Raw genomic sequence first — 17372 nt, 5'->3', positions numbered from 1 at the left:
TCCTGCCTCCCCTCGCTTCTGCCAGGGCCCACCACCACCAGCAGCACACAGGAGAGAAAACCAGGCAGCCGCTGTCCACAGCTCTCCCTTTTCATTCAATCTGCAAACATTTGTCCTTGCAAACTAGGAACCGCAGGCCGTTCGGCAAAACCGCCAGGAGCCCAGGGGAGGTCCTGCAAAGTTGGGCCACCCTTCCTAACCCTGGCTGTTGTGCTTGGCTTCAAAACCTGAAAAACAGTCTAGATTGTGAGATTCTGAACCGTTGCGAAGGCCATTCGCCTGTCCGCACTTGCTGTTTTACGTTTCCCAGGGGTGTCATTCTTTTTCTCTCTCTCTCTCTCTCTCTCTCTCTCTCTCTCTCTCTCTCTCTCTCTCTCTCACACACACACACACACACACACACACACACACACACACACTCTCTCTCTCTCTCTCTCTCTCTCTCTCTCTCTCTCTCTCTTCCACGGTTCAGTAAAATAGTAGCAGAAGTGGGTGGGTTTTTCCTTTTGCCATCTTTATTGGAAAATAAGTTGCAGTCGGTACACAGACGGTTAACACAGTCACAGGTTGGCGATTTATCATCCTCAATGGTGTGTTTGTGTGTGTGTATCTATATATATATATATCTGCTTATACTTTTATACATACAAAAGAACTGTAAACATTGAGAACTGATTTTTCACACGATCCACGTTTCTACCACAGTGTACGCTGGATGACTTAACAACCGCAACTTTTGCTTCTTGTCCGTTTTGTAGCCGTCTCCTGTCGAAGAGAGGTATCTGCATGTTTGGTATCTTACTTTGAAAAAAACACACACACGCCAGGTGAGCGTGTGGGTGGCATCAAGCCGCAGGCAGCTGGAAGGAGGTGGGCACCCCCTTGGTGGTCCAGGTCCTTCCCGGCCCTTCCCCGCTACCTGTTGGAGGGCCTTCTCCCTCTTCCAGGAGATCCCTTTTGGGGAAGGGAAGGGCCGGGAGAGACCCGAAAGCCGACCCAGGACAGACGGCTCCCCTGCCTGTCGGCTTGCAGGAAGAGGCGACCAAACGAAGCTTTGTCTTGGCATGGAAGGGGCGGAAGGGGAGGGAGGTAAGGACGGGCACCGGGGAAAAGTTAACCTGTTTTTGCTCCTGCAGCATAAAGGACTGGGCAGATGTTGGCGTGGAGGCCCTGTGCGGAGGGGGCCCGGGGAATCCTGGTGGACGGAGGACCGCAGGGAGGACTTGCTACCCAGGAGGGGAGCCCAGCTGAGAAGGCGAAGGGGCAGCCTCGGGTCCCGTCGCGCCAGCTTCCTCCTCCTGGCTTTGAGGTAAGGGAGTGGCAGCGCAGGAATGGGCGCTTTGCGGTCCCCTTGCTGGAGGTGGTTTCATCGCCATCCTCCTCCCGGGTGGGTGCCTGGCTGGGCGTGCAGGTGTGCATGCCTGCCAACCTTCCTTTTGCTCCTGGGGAGGGAGGTGCTCTGTATTTGAGGCCCCAAAGCAGAAGCCAGGCTGGAGCGTCTTTGGGGAGCGGTCCCCATGGCTCAGAGGCGACGGGAGCGTTCCTAGGGCCCTCCTCTCTGCCCTGCCCGGGGGCCCCAGCCAGAGGCCTCCTGGCAAGTCCATCCCTCCGACTCCTTTCCGGAGTTTCCTCTCTCTGACCCACCTCACCACCCCCACTCTTTTTAGACATTTCGGGCAGGAGGAGGGAGGCATGAAGCGGCTTCTCTCCGGCCTGACCTGGTCAGTGTACCAAGCAGGGCGGTCTGGGGAATTCTGGAAGCTGTAGTCCAAACACACAGAATCATCCTCACCTGAAGACTGCCGAGCTGGAAGGGGCCCTCGGGATCATCCAGTCCAGCCTCTGTCAAGGAGGCACCCGGGGGGGGGGGAGAATTCGAACTCCCAGCCTCTGCCTCTTCAGCCAGAGGCCTTCAAGCCCTGAGTTACCCAGCCGTCCTGGCGCGGAGCCTTTTGAGTCAAGGCCGCTGCGGCAGGTTGGGCTCCCGGATGTTTCTAGGCTGCTCCTCACCAGCTCCTCGGGGCACTTTGTGGTGGGTGCAATCTAAGCAGTTTGGCACATTGTTCCGAAAGTTCGAGGAGCAGCCCTTGGAAGCCTCTTAGGTGGCAGGGACACCTGTGGCTTGCCAGGATGCACACCCACACCTGTATCAAGGTGCCGGATCGGCCGTGGCCGAAGAAAGAGAGACAGGAGGCTGAAATGAAGCAGCGTGGTCAAGAACGGGAAGGGGCCTGGTGTCGGCAAGCGAACGAGCGCCTGCCTCTTCGGAAGCTCTGGCGATCAGCCTCTCTTCTGCCGGCGCATGTTTGGATCGGAGGCCAGGGCTCTGTGCGATTCGGCACCGTGGCCCAGGCCAGGGGAACCGCTCTCGGTTGCCACCACGGCCACACCATTGCAGCCCAGCGCACGCGCCTGGGGACCAAAAGCAAAGTCCTTTCTATTTCATGCTGGCATCGGCGAGAGGGGGGCTCATGGATGGCCAGCTCTTTGTTACTGTTCTGCGCGAGATCTTTGAGCAGATCTCCGCGTTCCTTAGCCGCCCCAAGCCGCCTGCCTTCCTCTTTCCTCTGGGGGGGCGACTCTGCCCAAGGTTGGCGTGGTGATGGTGGAGGATGGTTTTCAGGCAGAGAAGAAAGTGGTGGTCCTTTTTTTTCTCTCTGGCCAAGAAGTGACACTGCCCTGGAGAGCGATGAGAATGCCACTTTGCAGAATCATGGTATCTGCAAGGGGTTTTTCCCTCCTCGGCTAATTTTTAAGGAAGTATTTCACTCTTGCATTCAGCTGGGTTTGGTGAGAAGGCGGGTGGGGGGGGGCATCAGCAGGGGCTCCTTCCCCAGATACATCATCCTTCCTTAGGGAACGGAGCCCAATCCAGCCTAGTGCTGAGGCAGAGATCCAGAATGAGAGAAAGAGAGAGCTGCCTAATGGTTAACGCTCTCAGGTTTGGAGTGATGACTCGGGAGACCCTCCCCAGCAGAGGCTGCTTGGAAAAGGCCCCTCGTGGGACTCATTCAGAGATGCGGCAGGCAGCCCCCTTTTCTGGGCAGAAGAGCCCTTCTGCGCTCGCGTCAGCCTTTCAGTCTAGAATCAACCGGTCTTTCAAACAAATCAAAGATTTGTCTTCTCGAAGGCTTTCGCGGCCGGGATCCGATGGTGGTTGTGGGTTTTTTTCGGGCGGTTTGGCCGTGTTCTGAAGGTTTCTCCCCCAAAATAGGAAGTGAATGGCCTGAACCCTCTGTTTTGGGAAGGAGTTTGTGTTCTGTTTTTTTTTGGTGGCGGAGGCAGGTTTTGTTAAATAAATAAATGCATAAATGTTCCAGGATCAGGGGACACACTTTGTTGTGTGTTTGGGGGTGGGGGATTCAGCAGGGGAGCCATTGGGGGGGGGGTTCTGCAATAAGCGATCCCTGGATGTCTCATGTTCAGGAAAGAGGTGGGGGGGAACCTCAAGAGCTGAGGGTCGTCAGGGGTGGACAAGGGATGGGCATCATTGCGCAACCCTGGCATCTTTCTTGGGTTGCTCCTTTTTTCCTTTCTCTGCAGGAGAACGTCTCCTTGAGCCAAGGTGAGTGGAAGGCCACCCTCTAGACCAACCTGGGTGTTCCCAGATGTTCTTGGACCACAACGTCCAGAAATCCTGCCCAACGCGGCTCGTAATGAAGGCTTCTGGGAGTTTTATTCCAAGAACGTCCCAAGGTTGGGAACCATGGCTCTAGACCTTCGGTTGGACCACAGCCCCCAGCATTCCTCACCCCTGGCTGTGCCGCTTTGAGGCTGGTGGGAGGTGTAGTCCTCACCGCCTCCGGAGCAGGGCCGCCCTTTTGCATTCTCGGCCAAGAGCCGGGGAGATAGTCCAGCCGTGCCTTGCTGGAAGGCCCTCCTTCAGGAATACCCTTCAGCTCGAGCGGGTTGGGAATGAATTACAAAAAAAGGAAGAAAAGAGAGGTGTAGGCGTTGGGTGCATACATTCAAAATTGTAATATATAGCACATGAAACACGGCTGCCCAAGACAGTTCTAACCGGTCAGACAGATAATTGCTCCTTCTCTCCTTTTCCCACCCACCCACCCACCTACCCTCCCTCCCACCTGCCCACCCCTTTCTACAGGTAATATTCTGGAATGGATTTCTTTATAGTTAGAAAAAATACATTGTACTGAACAGACATTTATTCCACATATACAGTTGATTTAAAGAAACATTTAAGTGTATTATAGTCTTGAGTCCCCCCACCCCACCCCACCCCAAATAGTTAATCACACTTTTGTCTGCAGCTAATATGGCAGTGTTCTCTCTAAGGAAAATATTGCTACAGTTCTGCTCGTACCCTGTATTTTTAAAAAATCTTCATCTACCTGGGTTGAAGACCCAGCGCGGCTGTTCGGCCGCAATACCGATTTGCTTGCATTCATGATTTGCTCGTGCAAATAGGGTGCGAATCGGGACCGAAGTTGCTTGAGTTCTCGGGCCTTGCTTATCAGACCTAATCTCTAGTGAAATGTCTAAGATCCATTCCCCTTATTAGGTTCTTACAAAGAATGAGGTTGCCGTGAAGGTTTAAAGTTAGTTTACCGGCAGCAGAAATATCCCCTTGTCGGGTTTACCCCTCTCCATCCACTCCCCTTATTACTATTTCAGTCCTGCCTGGCCTCGTCCTCTCCTGAACCCTCACGCCGGAGACTTGCAGGTTTTCTCCTTCCTAAACGTCTCCTGCAAGGAAACGTTGGCCTCAACCTCTTTTGCCGAACGAGAGAGGGTCGTTTCCCCAATAACGGAGGGCATGTTGTGCCGCTGTGAGATGGCTGTGCGTTTCAAACATGGGCAAATTAAAAAGACAGAGAAGCCGTCACGTCTCTGCACGGGGGGGGGGGGGAACATGAACGGGGTCACCAGAGGCATATTTTGGCACCACTGACGAGGGTGGGGGGAGGCTGTGCACTAGTTAAAGGCATTATTGGTTTCCAACTGGTTGGGTACCATTTTGAGGAAGCCAGTCTTATATAAAACAAGTGGGCAATGATGCCTCTCCCCCACAAGCTGTTGCATCAACAGTTTTTCCCCTAAAAGAAGCCCCCTTTCCTTCCCTTTTCCTTCTCACACCCGCCTGGATAGTTTCTTCCTTCCATGAAGGAAACTGAGGCACCCATAGGCTGGGTTTCATCAAACTGGAAGATATACCTAGGGGTTTACAAGCGGCTCAGCCCTACTTCTGCATAACCCCTGGGCTACCTAAATGCTACATTTATGACCTTTCAGAAGCTTCTCTTGGTTACCTTTCTGGCTGTGGAACCGGTTTCACTCTTTTATTATTATTTTTATTGACAGGAGCCATTTCGTTAAAAGGAAGAACAAATAACGCCAAGCAAATCCCCCCCCCCGGGGCAGAACTAGAATGGCAACGCTGTGGTGTGCGTTGCCAATGTTGACTCCTGTAGGACAGGTCTTATACATAATCGGTGTGCACATCAAGGGGTTGGGGGGGGGAGAGACACCTTCTAATGATTATTTTTGGCTTTCCATTTGGCACGCTTTGGAAACGACATTTTCTACAGCTGTCAAATAAAAGAGAGAGAGAGAGAAACAGGAAAACGGAAGGAGGGTGCCGTGAACGGTCCCTCGTATCTCTGGAAGACAAGATAAAGCATCGACTTTTTAACGGGATGGGGCGGGATCGGAGTAGGTGTCTCTAACGGGCCGGTCTAACCGTCCGCTTTTAGCAAAATGAGTGACGGGGGGGGCAGGCTCACACGATGGGCGTAGCAGCCGTCCTAGAATTTCATGCTTAGAGGGAACACTGTTGCTTTTCGTCTTTAAAAAAGAGAAAGGATTCTTGGACAGGTAAGACAAGAACCAATATCACTGTACAGGATTCACTGCACCATTAGCTAAGAGCAAGTTTAACCCAGGCACATAACTTGCCACATTAAGAAAAAAAATGAAAAAGTTACTTGGAATACACTTGCAACCAACCAGCGGACTATACTGCACCACAGAAGGGTCGTGGGCCCTTTTCTCTGGGTCTGGTTCCCCTCGGCTGTGCAACCGCACGGGGAGGTCTCTCGCCCCCTTCAATACGCCGGCACCTGGTACCCTTTCGGACTGGTATCCAAGGTCTCGGAGAAGGGCGGGCTCTGGTAGGTCTCCGTGCTCTCGACGCCGCTGCCCGTGGGGTAGCCCGGGTACCCAGCGTTGGGGTCAGGAGGAAATTGATCCGTGGCAAAGAGAGACATGTCCGTCCCCAGGCGGTATCTTTGGAAGGCCTTGAGCGCCAGGGCGACCTGGAACGGAGAAGAAAGATTTCAGCACGTTCTCGCCCTCGTAGCGGGAAGGAAGGGGGCTGGCAGCTCAATCCGACCGACTCGGCAAGCAAACCGAGAACGGCCACCTGGACTGCTTTCTGCTCCTCACCTGTGGACATCCAGATGCTTTCTGGAAGCACAGAAGTGAAATGGGAAGGCCACGGCTCCCTCCCACTGTTCGCCTCTCCTTCAAAAAGTTGATATACAGTATTTTTCGCACCATAAGACACACCTTTTCCCCACAAAACGGGGGTGGAAAGTCTGTGCGTCATATGGAGCGAAGAAAACAGATTATATTTTCCTGTTTTCTTCTCCTAAAAATTGGTGCGTCTTATGGAAAGGTGCGTCTTATGGAGCGAAAAATACGGTACATTAGGAACCCCTTATCCACAGGATCGGTATCTGTGGATTCATTTATACGCTGCCTAAAAATACTAAATGAAAAAACCCAGAAATACATGAGTAGACGATGTCTAGAAGGGTGGGGTAAAAATCGAATAAATAAATTTAGATGTATTTCCAGGGTATACTTTCCAGAGCTAGCCATGAGAGGGGAACACAGACCATGCAAATGTACAGCATTCAATATGTCTGTATTTTTTTTGGCATTCTTGGGGTGGGGGGCTTGGTACCAACCTCCCGCAGATACCCGAGTATCCCCCAGAGCTCAGAAATGGTGCTTTTTTTGGACTACACCTTCCCTCATCCCCCATCCAGCAGAGTTTTGGTATTCCCATGGGCCTTTTCTCTTGGATGTGTCGGTTGCTCTCCTCAGTAACCGGGAGTCCCAGATACAGGAGAGCTTCAGAGACCAGGGCCGAGGGCCTACCAAGATCATTGCCCTGCTGCAATTTATTTTTTCATTTCGTTTTGTTTCTACACCGCCCTATATTTTGTGCAAAGGCCCTATTCCGGGCAGTTCAACAAATACAACCCAAGCACCTTAAAATTGCTCCCAGGGGAAGTGCGATTCCACAGCAGAGCATTCGGAAGAGTCCCTGTTTTTATTATTAAAATCTAGAATCCCCACCGCGAGGCCGGGCGCCCCACACCTACCCAGGAGATGATGGAGAAGAAGGAGAAGGCCACGGCGGCCCTGGCAGCATCCCCTCCTTGCGAGGCTTCCCGGCTGGCCGGTGTCCTCCGCCACTGGTCGGCGAGGAAGCAGAAAGCTACGAACCACAGGAAGGACCAGAATCCTGGAAAGGAGAGGAGCCTTGAATGGCCTCAAGATTCCTGAGGCGGATCGAGCCCAGCCTGGACATCGGCCGCTGGACCATCTGGGGCCACCCACCTCTCCTTTGGCCCCTTGGATCACCAAAGTTTTCCTTGTCGGCTCCCTCCTCGACGAGGCCCTTTAGATTTAATATTCTCTTTTTGCCTTTAGCTGCAAACAGTTTTTGGCACAGGAAGATAACCGCAGCCTCGTAAGCGGCACCAGACAAGGGAAAAAAAGACTTCTTCTTCTTTTGGAAGGGGGGAACCAGTTGGCGATTCCTGGGATCTTACAGCCCGCAGGACCCCCCCTTTCCCAAACTGGAGGGGCAGGATCGGCCGACCACCCACAGAAAACCACCTTTCCCTCCCATCGAAATAGGGGACGGCATCGCCTTCAAGTGTGCCTTGCTGAAAGATTCAAGAACCCTAACAGGTTCATACGTTGAAGGACCAGCAAAACAGGGGAGCAGTATATGTTCTGGACTACAAAACCCAGAATCCCTCAGCCACCTCTGCGGGGAGTTTGTAGTCCAAACCGAGTCATGTTTTCAAACTTTGAGGACCCGGTAGCAGTTGGTGATGAGAAGAAAACTCTCCCTCCCTCCTGAAGTCACTGGAGGTCTCTGGCCAGTTTGAGTGGACCAAAATTGAGACGGATCTGAGGGGGTTTATGGCCACTTCCTATTGCCTCACTTTTGTAAACTATCAGAATGTCCTCTTGGAGTCTCACAGCTGCTAGAACTACCTTTCCACCAGAGATGCTGATCCTTCAGCCTAACTCAGAGGATGACAGGAGGGAGAACAAGGCTGGCTTAAGGTGTATAGACCACCACCTGGCTTTCCGGTGTTCTTGGAAGGACAAAAGCAAAACAAAGCTGAAGAGCATTTCAAAACAAACACTGGACCAAAGAGGAGGCAACCCTGAAATGCGGCTTTGTCGACACCCACTGCACTTCACACATTGCATCAAACTAAACATTCAGCGATGGAAAGCCTTTCCCTGGGTATCCACCACATGGTGTTGCATTACATGGAGAGCAGAAACAGGCAGCATGAGCAGCTTCACGCTTGGAAGCAAAGCTGCCTTATTGAGCAAAAGACATGGAGTTGCCTTCCAACATTGCTTTATAGCTTGGCACGTGGCCATTTAGGTGGCTTTTCCTTGTGGTGTTCCCTGAAGGAAATACGGTTCTCTCCATGGATCATGTCAACCAGTGTGAAGACAGAGACACCCCCACCCCCACAGCAATGATTTCCTCCCTGAAGCTGCCCATCTTCTATTTTTCTCTCCTAATGAACTTTCTTCCTTTGATGAAGCTGCATGATGTGCAGAGAATTCTGGGTGTCGTGATCCAAAAATTTTGGATCGGAATACCTCTAGTGTAGGTTCCCCAGGGTGGGGATCTCTCCCTACTCCCACTGCCGCTGTTACACTGGACGGTGCCGCACACACCGAGGCAGATGCCAAAGAAATGCACGGTGCATTAATTTACGTTTCTTCCCGGAGCCTCGAGACACACCTCACCAGCGCCGACTGACCTCGCCCAGCCCTGTTTGACTGGAGCAAGATGACTCGGTCACAGACGGGCTTCCAGCACTTAAGCTTATTTAAAAATTAATGGCAGCAAGGAAATCATGTCACTGGCCAGGAGATCCCATTAATGGCCTTGTTTTTCTAATATATTCCAGGAAGGGCGCTTCCTACTTCGGCTTTCCTTGCTATTCCCCATGAAAATTTGAGCAATTTTAACAACACATAAATTTTAAAGAGACACCGAAGCAGAAAGATCCCAGGGAAGTCTTGTGCTGAGCAAAGGTTCACTCTGGCTCAGGTGTAACAAGGATGCAGGAAGCAACCTCTCCAGTGACCTTAATCGGGAGGCAGGTTAGCAGCCTAATTGAATTGACTCGTTCCGGGAGTACGAAGCGGCCTCTTAGTGGGCTCGGCGCCCAACAGCTGAAAAGAGACGAAGCAGAGGTGGCCGAGACGGATCCTGGCACCAGCAGGAGACCAGCCTTTGAAAGATCAAGGTCAAAAGGTGTGGAAAGAGGATCCCCTCCTTGTTTGGTGGAGGAGGTATGAGCATTCCATGCAACACCAGCCAACCCTGGAGATGCTTGTTCTCCCCTAATTCTGGAAGTTCAGCAGGGTCAGGCCTGGTTTGTGGTTGGATGGGAGACCACCCGTGCTCGAAGCCTACCCACGTGAATCCCACAGAAGATGCATCTCATTTATTGCCAAAATTTAGAATTCCTCTGGGCCCTCGGGGCAAGCGGTTCCAGTGCTTAACCGCCCTTCCTCCTACCTGGCCTAGATTGTTTTATTTCCCTTCCCGTCTTGCTCTAAATGGGAGCAAGAGGAACAACCTCACCTTGTCCTGGTTCATCCACCTCTCCCTGTCTTTGAATCGCCTGTGTCTGACACTTGGGGGGGGGGGGGAAGCTGCTTTCGCATTCACGTTTCCAGTGGTGTGGCCGCTGCGCCAGGGTCCCCTAGAAACCAACCCCACTTTCTGCCCTGACGTCCGGGACCTACCTGAGAAACCCAGGTCCAGAAGAACCACGCGCTTCCTGTCTTTCACGCTGCTGATCTGCTGGAAGTAGAGGTCCACCACCAGGAAGAAGCTGCAGGCCAGGAAGGCGATCAGCCCAATGGCGATGCCGTAGTTGCAGGCTCCCTCGTGGGCGTTGTAGATGCACCGCAACATGGGGGACTTGTCCGTGTTGACATAACCTTCGTTGATGATGGAACCGAACACGACGATGGCAAAGATCTGAAAGGAGCAGGCAAGAGGAAGAACCCTCGTCAACGAGGAGACCCTCTTCCTCACCAAGGGTTTCCGTATTTTGGGAGACACCGTCTCCGGTGTCTCCCAAAAAAGTTTCTCCAGCACCAGAGCCGGAGAAACGGCTCCCAAGGTGTCAAGAATTAGAAAGGGGTGGAATCTCATACCATGACTCCACTTGGCAATGTGGGGTTATCTATGCCTGGGCAAAGGAGATAAGCCTAAAACGGAGACAGATAAACCACACATATAATTTATATCATAAAACATGGTTATATAGCCAGGCCTGTGCAGACTTTACATCTTTACGAGTTGACCACTCGTAGAATGCAGTGGTCAACTCAGCACTGAAGTCGGCAATTCCGCTTTCTTGCTTAATCGTTTTATGTTGCCGCTTCTTTTAGTTTGCTTATTTGATTCTGAGTAGTTGTTGTGTTTATGTCACTATGATTTCATGTTTGTTCCTTTTGTGGTGAACTGCCCAGATGGCTCAGGTAGCTTATATTCTCAATCCGTAGTAAGAATGAGTGAAGATTCTAGTCCACATTGTGCAGAAGAAATGAAAATGTTCTAATAATGGTGTAGACAGCAACAAAGAGGGGGGCTGAGAGAAAGACCTGCTGCAGGGCTTCGTGTAATAAAAGAGGGGAGCGGGAGAAGAGGCCTTCCACAGATGGCAAGAGGAAGGAAACGGCCTCTCTGCTGGACGATGGCAACAAGTCAGAAATCAGCCATGGGGAAAAGGCACTTTCTGGACGACTGTGCCCAGAATGCCCCCCCCCCCAAAGCGTAGCCCATGCCGAAATCGGCATCACACTAAGTCAGCCACGTGGATGCCCTTGAAAGCGCCTCTTGGGAAATGGATACGCACAGGCAACCGTTTTGCAAAAGCGATTCTGCCTCCTGAATTCTGCATGTGTAGAAGAGAATCGTCAAAAGGGCCGGGAATGCCTGGCGGTCTCAGCGGCCCAGAAGGCCAGAGCATCCATTCCTCGCTCCCCAACCCTCCGCTTGGTTTGGCTGGAAAGAAATGGAAGGGCTTGTTTCTGTCTTCAAAGGTGTGTCCTTGTTACGACTGTGGTTTCTGGAGGGTGACGTGAGAGAGAGAGAGAGAGGAGGGAAGGAAGGAGCTGCTGATGGATAGAAGGAAGATGCTGAAGGAGGGAGGGACAGACGGACAAACAAACAAACAGCTGGGCAAAAGTGCTAGAAAACTCATCAGATCAAAAGAGAAGGGCAACGTGTTTTGAGCATGTATGCTGGTTCATTCCCTGGGAATTCTTGCTGCAATTTGAGAGTGTACATTCCCGCCTGTTCAAAGCTTTTCCCGCGGCTCTGGCGGGATGCCAATCCGGCACCACAAAGTCTGTTTTATAGCCGTTACAACAGCCCAGTGAGGTAGGCCGTTTCGGAGACGGGGCTCAAAGGGTGTCTGGCTAACACCCTCTTGTCAGCTTGAGACCGAGATGAAATGGCCACCGGGCACAACACTACTCCCATCCCAGCAAGAAACAAGCCAGCCAGCCAGACGGGACCTCAGCGCTCCCCTTTCATTTACAAGATCCGAAGGCCACCCCGAGGGTCCCGGTTGGAGATTCAAACTCAGGGGCACCGAGTCAGCTGCATGAGAACGTTTGAGGAGAAGCACACGTTTGACGACATGATAAAATCAAATTTTTCATATCCTAAATCCCATAGTTAATGTTTAAAGCGACGCATTAGAAAAAACAACAACACGCTCCACAGCTATTCAAAGACCGTCGAAACGACGAGTCTCCCACGGAGCTTTAAAGCCTCAGCTCAGCAGAATTCAGTTTGTACAACAAGATTTAAGGCACTGAGAAGGAAGGATAAACTCTGCCTGGATGCAGGTGGGAAATGTCATTTAATTCCACAGATCCTTGTTCACCTGCAAAAAAAAAAATATGCAGTGTGGGGGAAAAAAAATTAACACACCTGCATTTGCCCAGTTTTGCCCCCCGTCTGTTCACAGTCCAAACCCACTCCCTAAGAAACATCTTGTTCTGAACACAAATATGCCCGGCACACGGCAGACTCCGTGCTATTTAAAACAGAAAAGAAATGCAAGTCAAGAGCAGGAGGAAATGAAAGCGCTTCTTGTCATCGGCGGACCTGTCCGCTCTCATTACAATAAAACGATTATGCCGCGCTTTAAAAGCATCCGCTCGCTCTGCCCAAGAGAAGCTGTCTTGCCAGCCCAGGGACGGCTGTTGACAGAACAGCCGCGGTGCCACGGAACGTTCAGGAACATTCCAACTGCACCGGGAAGGGCCACAAAGCAGGGGCGAAACATGACCGCTGCTGGAAGGGAACTGGGAGGTCAGTCTGGCCTACCTCTGGCAGGAGAGGGAGGACGAGCAGACGCCACCACCAAGAACGGCCCCATGGGCCTTGCCAAGCAACCAGAGGGAAGCGGTGGCTTTATCCAAGCGTCTTGTCTCTCAAAGCAGTAGGGCTGCTGGGTTGTGTCAAACAGACGGTGCAGGCAGCAAGCCAGCCCATCTCTTTGAGGACACCTGTCCTCCATGACAAAATAAAAATACAGGCCAGCAGAGGAACCCTTGGGAGCATTAGGAACATCGGTGCGTTTCTGTTCCCTTTATATTGGACCCCAGTTCTTCCCCTTTCCTGCTCTTGTATTGCTACAAGCAGCCAGTCCTTACTGAGTGCAGGGAGCTTTTATTTATTTTATTTCTTTAAAACATTTCACCCCATCTTTCTCCTTCAAAAGAACCCGAGGTGGCTTATATCATCATTAAAAGGCAAGATCTAAAGCTAAAAACAGTACGTGTACACCTATTTCAGAAGATTTAAAACAAATATTGTTTTAAAAGTGACCACAAAATGACTGAGGCAGATCTATTGTCAAACGAATAACATTTCGGGGGCTGTACTCCTGGAGGGGCCCCCAGAAGCGACTTGAGTCCACATTTTTTTTAAAAAAAATGGTGATCTGTTGTGGAACAACCCCATTGAAAAAGACAATGTTGCTGTTTGCAAATGCCCCCCACCCCCAAAAAAAGCAGTTCAAACATCCAGGCCCCCCAAAATGTACTTCCGCCACCGGACGCAGGTCTGCTAGAGTAGCAATAATTTGTGGGTTCTTGTTCATTTTTTATGCATTTCTCCAGAAAACGGCTATAAATCCAAGCCAATCAACAAAAGGGCAATAAAACAACACACCTGTGCGTTCAAGCATCACGGAGGTGATGAAACCCAAAGTTCAGACTGTTTGCAGGGTTTTATTTCAACTTTCAATAGTTGCCTTCACAGCAAGGGGAAAAAAAACTTCCTCTTTTTAAATCTCCGAGTCATTCTAAAGAAAAAAGGAGGCTTAAAACAGACCTCAGAAGCATTGCTTTAAAAAAAAAAACTCCCTTTCCAAGAATCCCCAGGCAGCATGATGGGAGTTGTGGTGTAAAAGAAGAACCTTCTCCAGGCCCTGAGAGACCCACCCCCATAGCTTAGAAGCACCACTTCTTCTTTTAGACACCATTTAGAAAGTGGGAAGTCTCTCCCCCTCCTGCCCCGCTTTCCCGTTTTAGCCTTCTTAGTACATAAATGAGTAAGTGTGAAAGCTCCTAAAAGAACAGTTCTTCCTTTTTGAGAATCTTGTGGATGCTCCTTTGCCTTCGGGCCTTTTCTAGAAGAAAATTGTGGACGTGAAGATTATTGAGATGCTTAAGGCTAAAGAAGGAGGTAATTGGCATTCACTGCTCAGCTTGGAAAAACCCATTTTTCTTCCCCTAAATTCCAGAGCACACTGGCCAACCTGGGTCTAAAAATGCAACTTCTCTGTGCTCAGTCCTCCTTTTCCACGGGCCACTCTTGATCTCTCCAGCAAAAGTCAACCAAGCAGCTGCCCACTCCAGATACTTAGAAAAAAACATCCATACTTTCCTCCCCTAATTTCAGGAACCCCTTTGAGTCCACGTGGAAAGTGTACTCTTTTCACCAGTGAATCACCAAGCCTACATGTTTAGGATCCTGGCGTCCTGCCCCACAGACTGTCAGGAAACGGAGCGAGGCTACACCTGGGATATACCTTTCCAGCTTGGAATCCCAGAGGTTTGGAAGTCATCTGGCTGGTAAGGGCAGGTCCCCCAGGTAAGGCCTGGCCTCAGCATCGTTGGGTTGGAGGTCAACAGCCTTCACCTGTCCCTGTATCAACAATGCCAAAGCTACTGCTAACCAAGGCAGTGGTCATGCGAGCCACCAGGCCCGAGGCATGTCCTCTTGCCTTCGACATCACACGAACTATCCCATCATTTAACAAAGTCACCACCAACATGGCTATTTGGCCCACGACCACACGGGCCAGCCATCGCAGAAAAGAACAAAAGTCTCAACGTTGAAAGCCAGAAAGAACCAAGAGGGAACATGTCATTTCCCCCATAAACATCCCTCTGGTCAACTTCAAACTTGGCATTCTCTAACCAAGGAATTGCAAACATTGACTCCAGTGTGAAGATCAAGAATTAAAACTGATGGTGAAGTTTGATTCAATCCACGTGGGTCAGAATCAGGATGAAGGTAGCTTTTTCCACTGGATCTCTTCATTCACTTAGCCAAGGGAGGACAACTATGTTATGATTAAATACCCTGTAATTTCCTAAACATCGCTACTGTAAACAGCCATTGAGTCTTTCAACCGAATTGTCACACTAGATTACTTCTTGCTACTAAGTTGGCCTCTGTGTCCAAGGTTTCTAGCAAACAGTGCCCTACCTCCGTGTAAGCCATAGGCTTGGGTACAGGCTTTCCAGCTTAAAGGCAGCTCCACCTGCCCTGCCTCTTTTTCTGTTCTTCCTTCACTTGGCCTCTCAGGGCCACTCCTGAGTCACTGTAAGCGCCTCGGGGCAGGCAGCTATTTGGTCCTCTTAAGGTTGGTGCAAGCCAACTCTCCACCTGGCCAAGGCATCCATCTGGAAAATTAATCTGCTTTTTAAAATGGGCACCGTGTCCAACACACATCGCCATTCAGGCCTAAGAAATCCCTGAAACTAATTATGCAAATAGGGTGCATCACACACACACACACACCCCACACACAGAGGTCTAGAAATCCAGCTGCAGGTGGTCCATTCCTATTTGCCTGGAGCAGGGAAGACCCCAGATCTTTCGCTGCCTGAGGTGAAAGGTTTCCCCAGCCCCCCATAAAAAGACAAGGCGTGTAATACCCAGTGCCAGCCAGCACTTCTACTCATTAGCAGCAGAAACGTGTCACCCGGTAAAATATCAAGCTGTTTGCTTCCCACAAACCTGACTCCTGAGGTGGACACGATGCTCTGCCTAATGGTTGTGCCGGCCCTGAAGAGGGATGGGTGAGTAGAGGATCACGACCACGACTGCCCACTGAGAAAGCCTCAAGGGCCGGGCAAGGTTTGGGGAGGGGGGTCTTCTGTTCGTCCTCTCTCAGCCACAAAACAATAATAATAATAATCTATAATCTGAGGACTGCAGAGCCGGAAGGGACCCAACGGATCTCTGAGGCCAGCCCTGTCAGGGAGGCCTGGGGGGGGGAGGGCGGATTTGAACTCCCAACCTCTGGCTCCATACACCCGTCCTTTCTGCAGGCAGGGCCCCTGCTTTGCCTCCCACTTCATGGAGCTCAGCCAAAGCAATGGCACCCACAGATGATAGCGCCAGCCCAAGACAGGCGGGTGCCTTTGCCCCCTCCCTCTATGCCAGCCCTCCTTTGATGAATACCACCTTTACCGAGGGCACTTTTCCAGCCATCATCACAAAACCCCCACCCCTCCCAAGATGCTGGCAGCTTCTCAGGGCTGGGAATGCAGAAAGAAAGCATCTAAAAGGGGGGGGGGGGAGAATTGGGATTATATGCAGTAGGTGTGCATAAACAAGGAGAGAGGCAGGAAGGGAAACCCAGCTTCCTGCTGGTCCACCCAAGCGGAAAGAGAAAAATGTCTCCTGGATTCCCTCCTTTCACAGCTGCCCCCGAATCCTGTCATTTGTCTCACATTCAGATTTTTTTTGGGGGGGTAGGGTTCCTTTGCCCCCTCCAGGGGCCAACACAGCTGCATGGGAACCGGAGGTGTGGGGGGTCGCCCCTGAAATGGACCTCTAAAGCCCCAGCTTGCTTGCAAGGGTTTTTTTTGGGGGGGGCTAAGATGGATGGAGAGCCCGGTGCTGACTCTGATCTCTCCCCCCCCACACACACACACACACCTCACCCTTTCCACCAGGCAGGGCGCCTGCCTTCGCCACCCTCACCAGCCCTGCTTGTTTTCAGGCAAGCCTCTCCATCATCAGTGATCATCATGCACCTGTTTCCGAATCAGGGCTCGGGGGTGGGGGTGCCTGAGGCACTTCCCTCTTTTTTGGGGGGGGGGTCTCGAGCACCCAACCGGGGCGCCTCCCCCCCCCCCCAGCCCGACCGTGCGCCATGCGCGCCACCCGGGAGGCGCCTTGGACAGCGGCGGAAGGATGGAGCGGGCGGGCGGGCGCGCTCCCGAGACGCCTCCTCCTTCCCCCCCCCCTCCAGGGCCCTTGCCTGCCCGAGTCATCACCGGCCCGGGAGGGAGGAAGGGGGGGTCTTCCCTACATTGCTCCCCCCCCCAAAAAGGAACAAAAAAATCCAGGCTCCGAGAGGAGGGCAGGCGGCGGCCAGCGCTGCGCTCTGCAGATGCTCCAGCCGGGCGCGCAAGGGTGGTGGGGATGGCGGGCAGCGGGCTGGGGAAGGGGGATCGGGCCCAGCCGGGGACGGGGGGGTGTCTCGCCTTACCCCCGAGACGATCCGGAGGAGGGTCTGCGGCCGCTTGAGGAATTCCAGCGGCTCCACCGCCGCGCCCGCCCGCCCGGCTCCGAAGGAGGCTCCTTCCATGGCTGCGGTCTCGGGCGCCGCCGGCTCGCGGGGTGGCTCCGCGGATCGCGCGCCCGTGCGCGCCCCTGTGGGCGTGGGTTGGCTTCTTTCGGGGCGGGTGGGATCGGGTGCGCCCCCCTCAGGGAGGCTCGGGCAGCTTCTGCCAAGGGTGGGCAGCGCCCGCCCTTGGCACCAGCCGGTTGGCACCGGACGGGCAAGGACGGG

General features: G+C 52.3%; 1 protein-coding gene across 1 annotated transcript; it reads right to left on the bottom strand.

The window, feature by feature from the left end:
- Positions 1 to 493: 493 nt before the first annotated feature.
- On the bottom strand, positions 494 to 17354 carry SYNGR3 (synaptogyrin 3). The gene is made up of 4 exons (XM_072982944.2): positions 17070 to 17354; positions 10054 to 10291; positions 7356 to 7498; positions 494 to 6278 (listed from the first exon to the last, which is right to left on the bottom strand). The coding sequence occupies exons 1-4, from the start codon at positions 17166 to 17168 to the stop codon at positions 6069 to 6071; spliced, it is 690 nt and encodes a 229-aa protein (XP_072839045.1). The 5' UTR covers positions 17169 to 17354; the 3' UTR covers positions 494 to 6068.
- Positions 17355 to 17372: the final 18 nt, after the last annotated feature.

The sequence above is a fragment of the Pogona vitticeps genome, chromosome 13, assembly GCF_051106095.1.
Source record: "Pogona vitticeps strain Pit_001003342236 chromosome 13, PviZW2.1, whole genome shotgun sequence".
Taxonomy (NCBI): Eukaryota; Metazoa; Chordata; class Lepidosauria; order Squamata; family Agamidae; genus Pogona; species Pogona vitticeps.
This window is presented reverse-complemented; position numbering and strand designations above follow the sequence as displayed.

Coding starts and splice junctions, on each gene's coding strand:
- SYNGR3 (XM_072982944.2), bottom strand. CDS start 17,168: ATGGAAGGAGCCTCCTTCGGAGCCGGGCGGGCGGGCGCGGCGGTGGAG. Junction 7,499..10,053: donor TCTGGACCTGGGTTTCTCAG/GTAGGTCCCGGA, acceptor TCTCCTTTCCAG/GATTCTGGTCCTTCCTGTGG. Junction 6,279..7,355: donor TCTTCTCCATCATCTCCTGG/GTAGGTGTGGGG, acceptor TCTCCGTTCCAG/GTCGCCCTGGCGCTCAAGGC.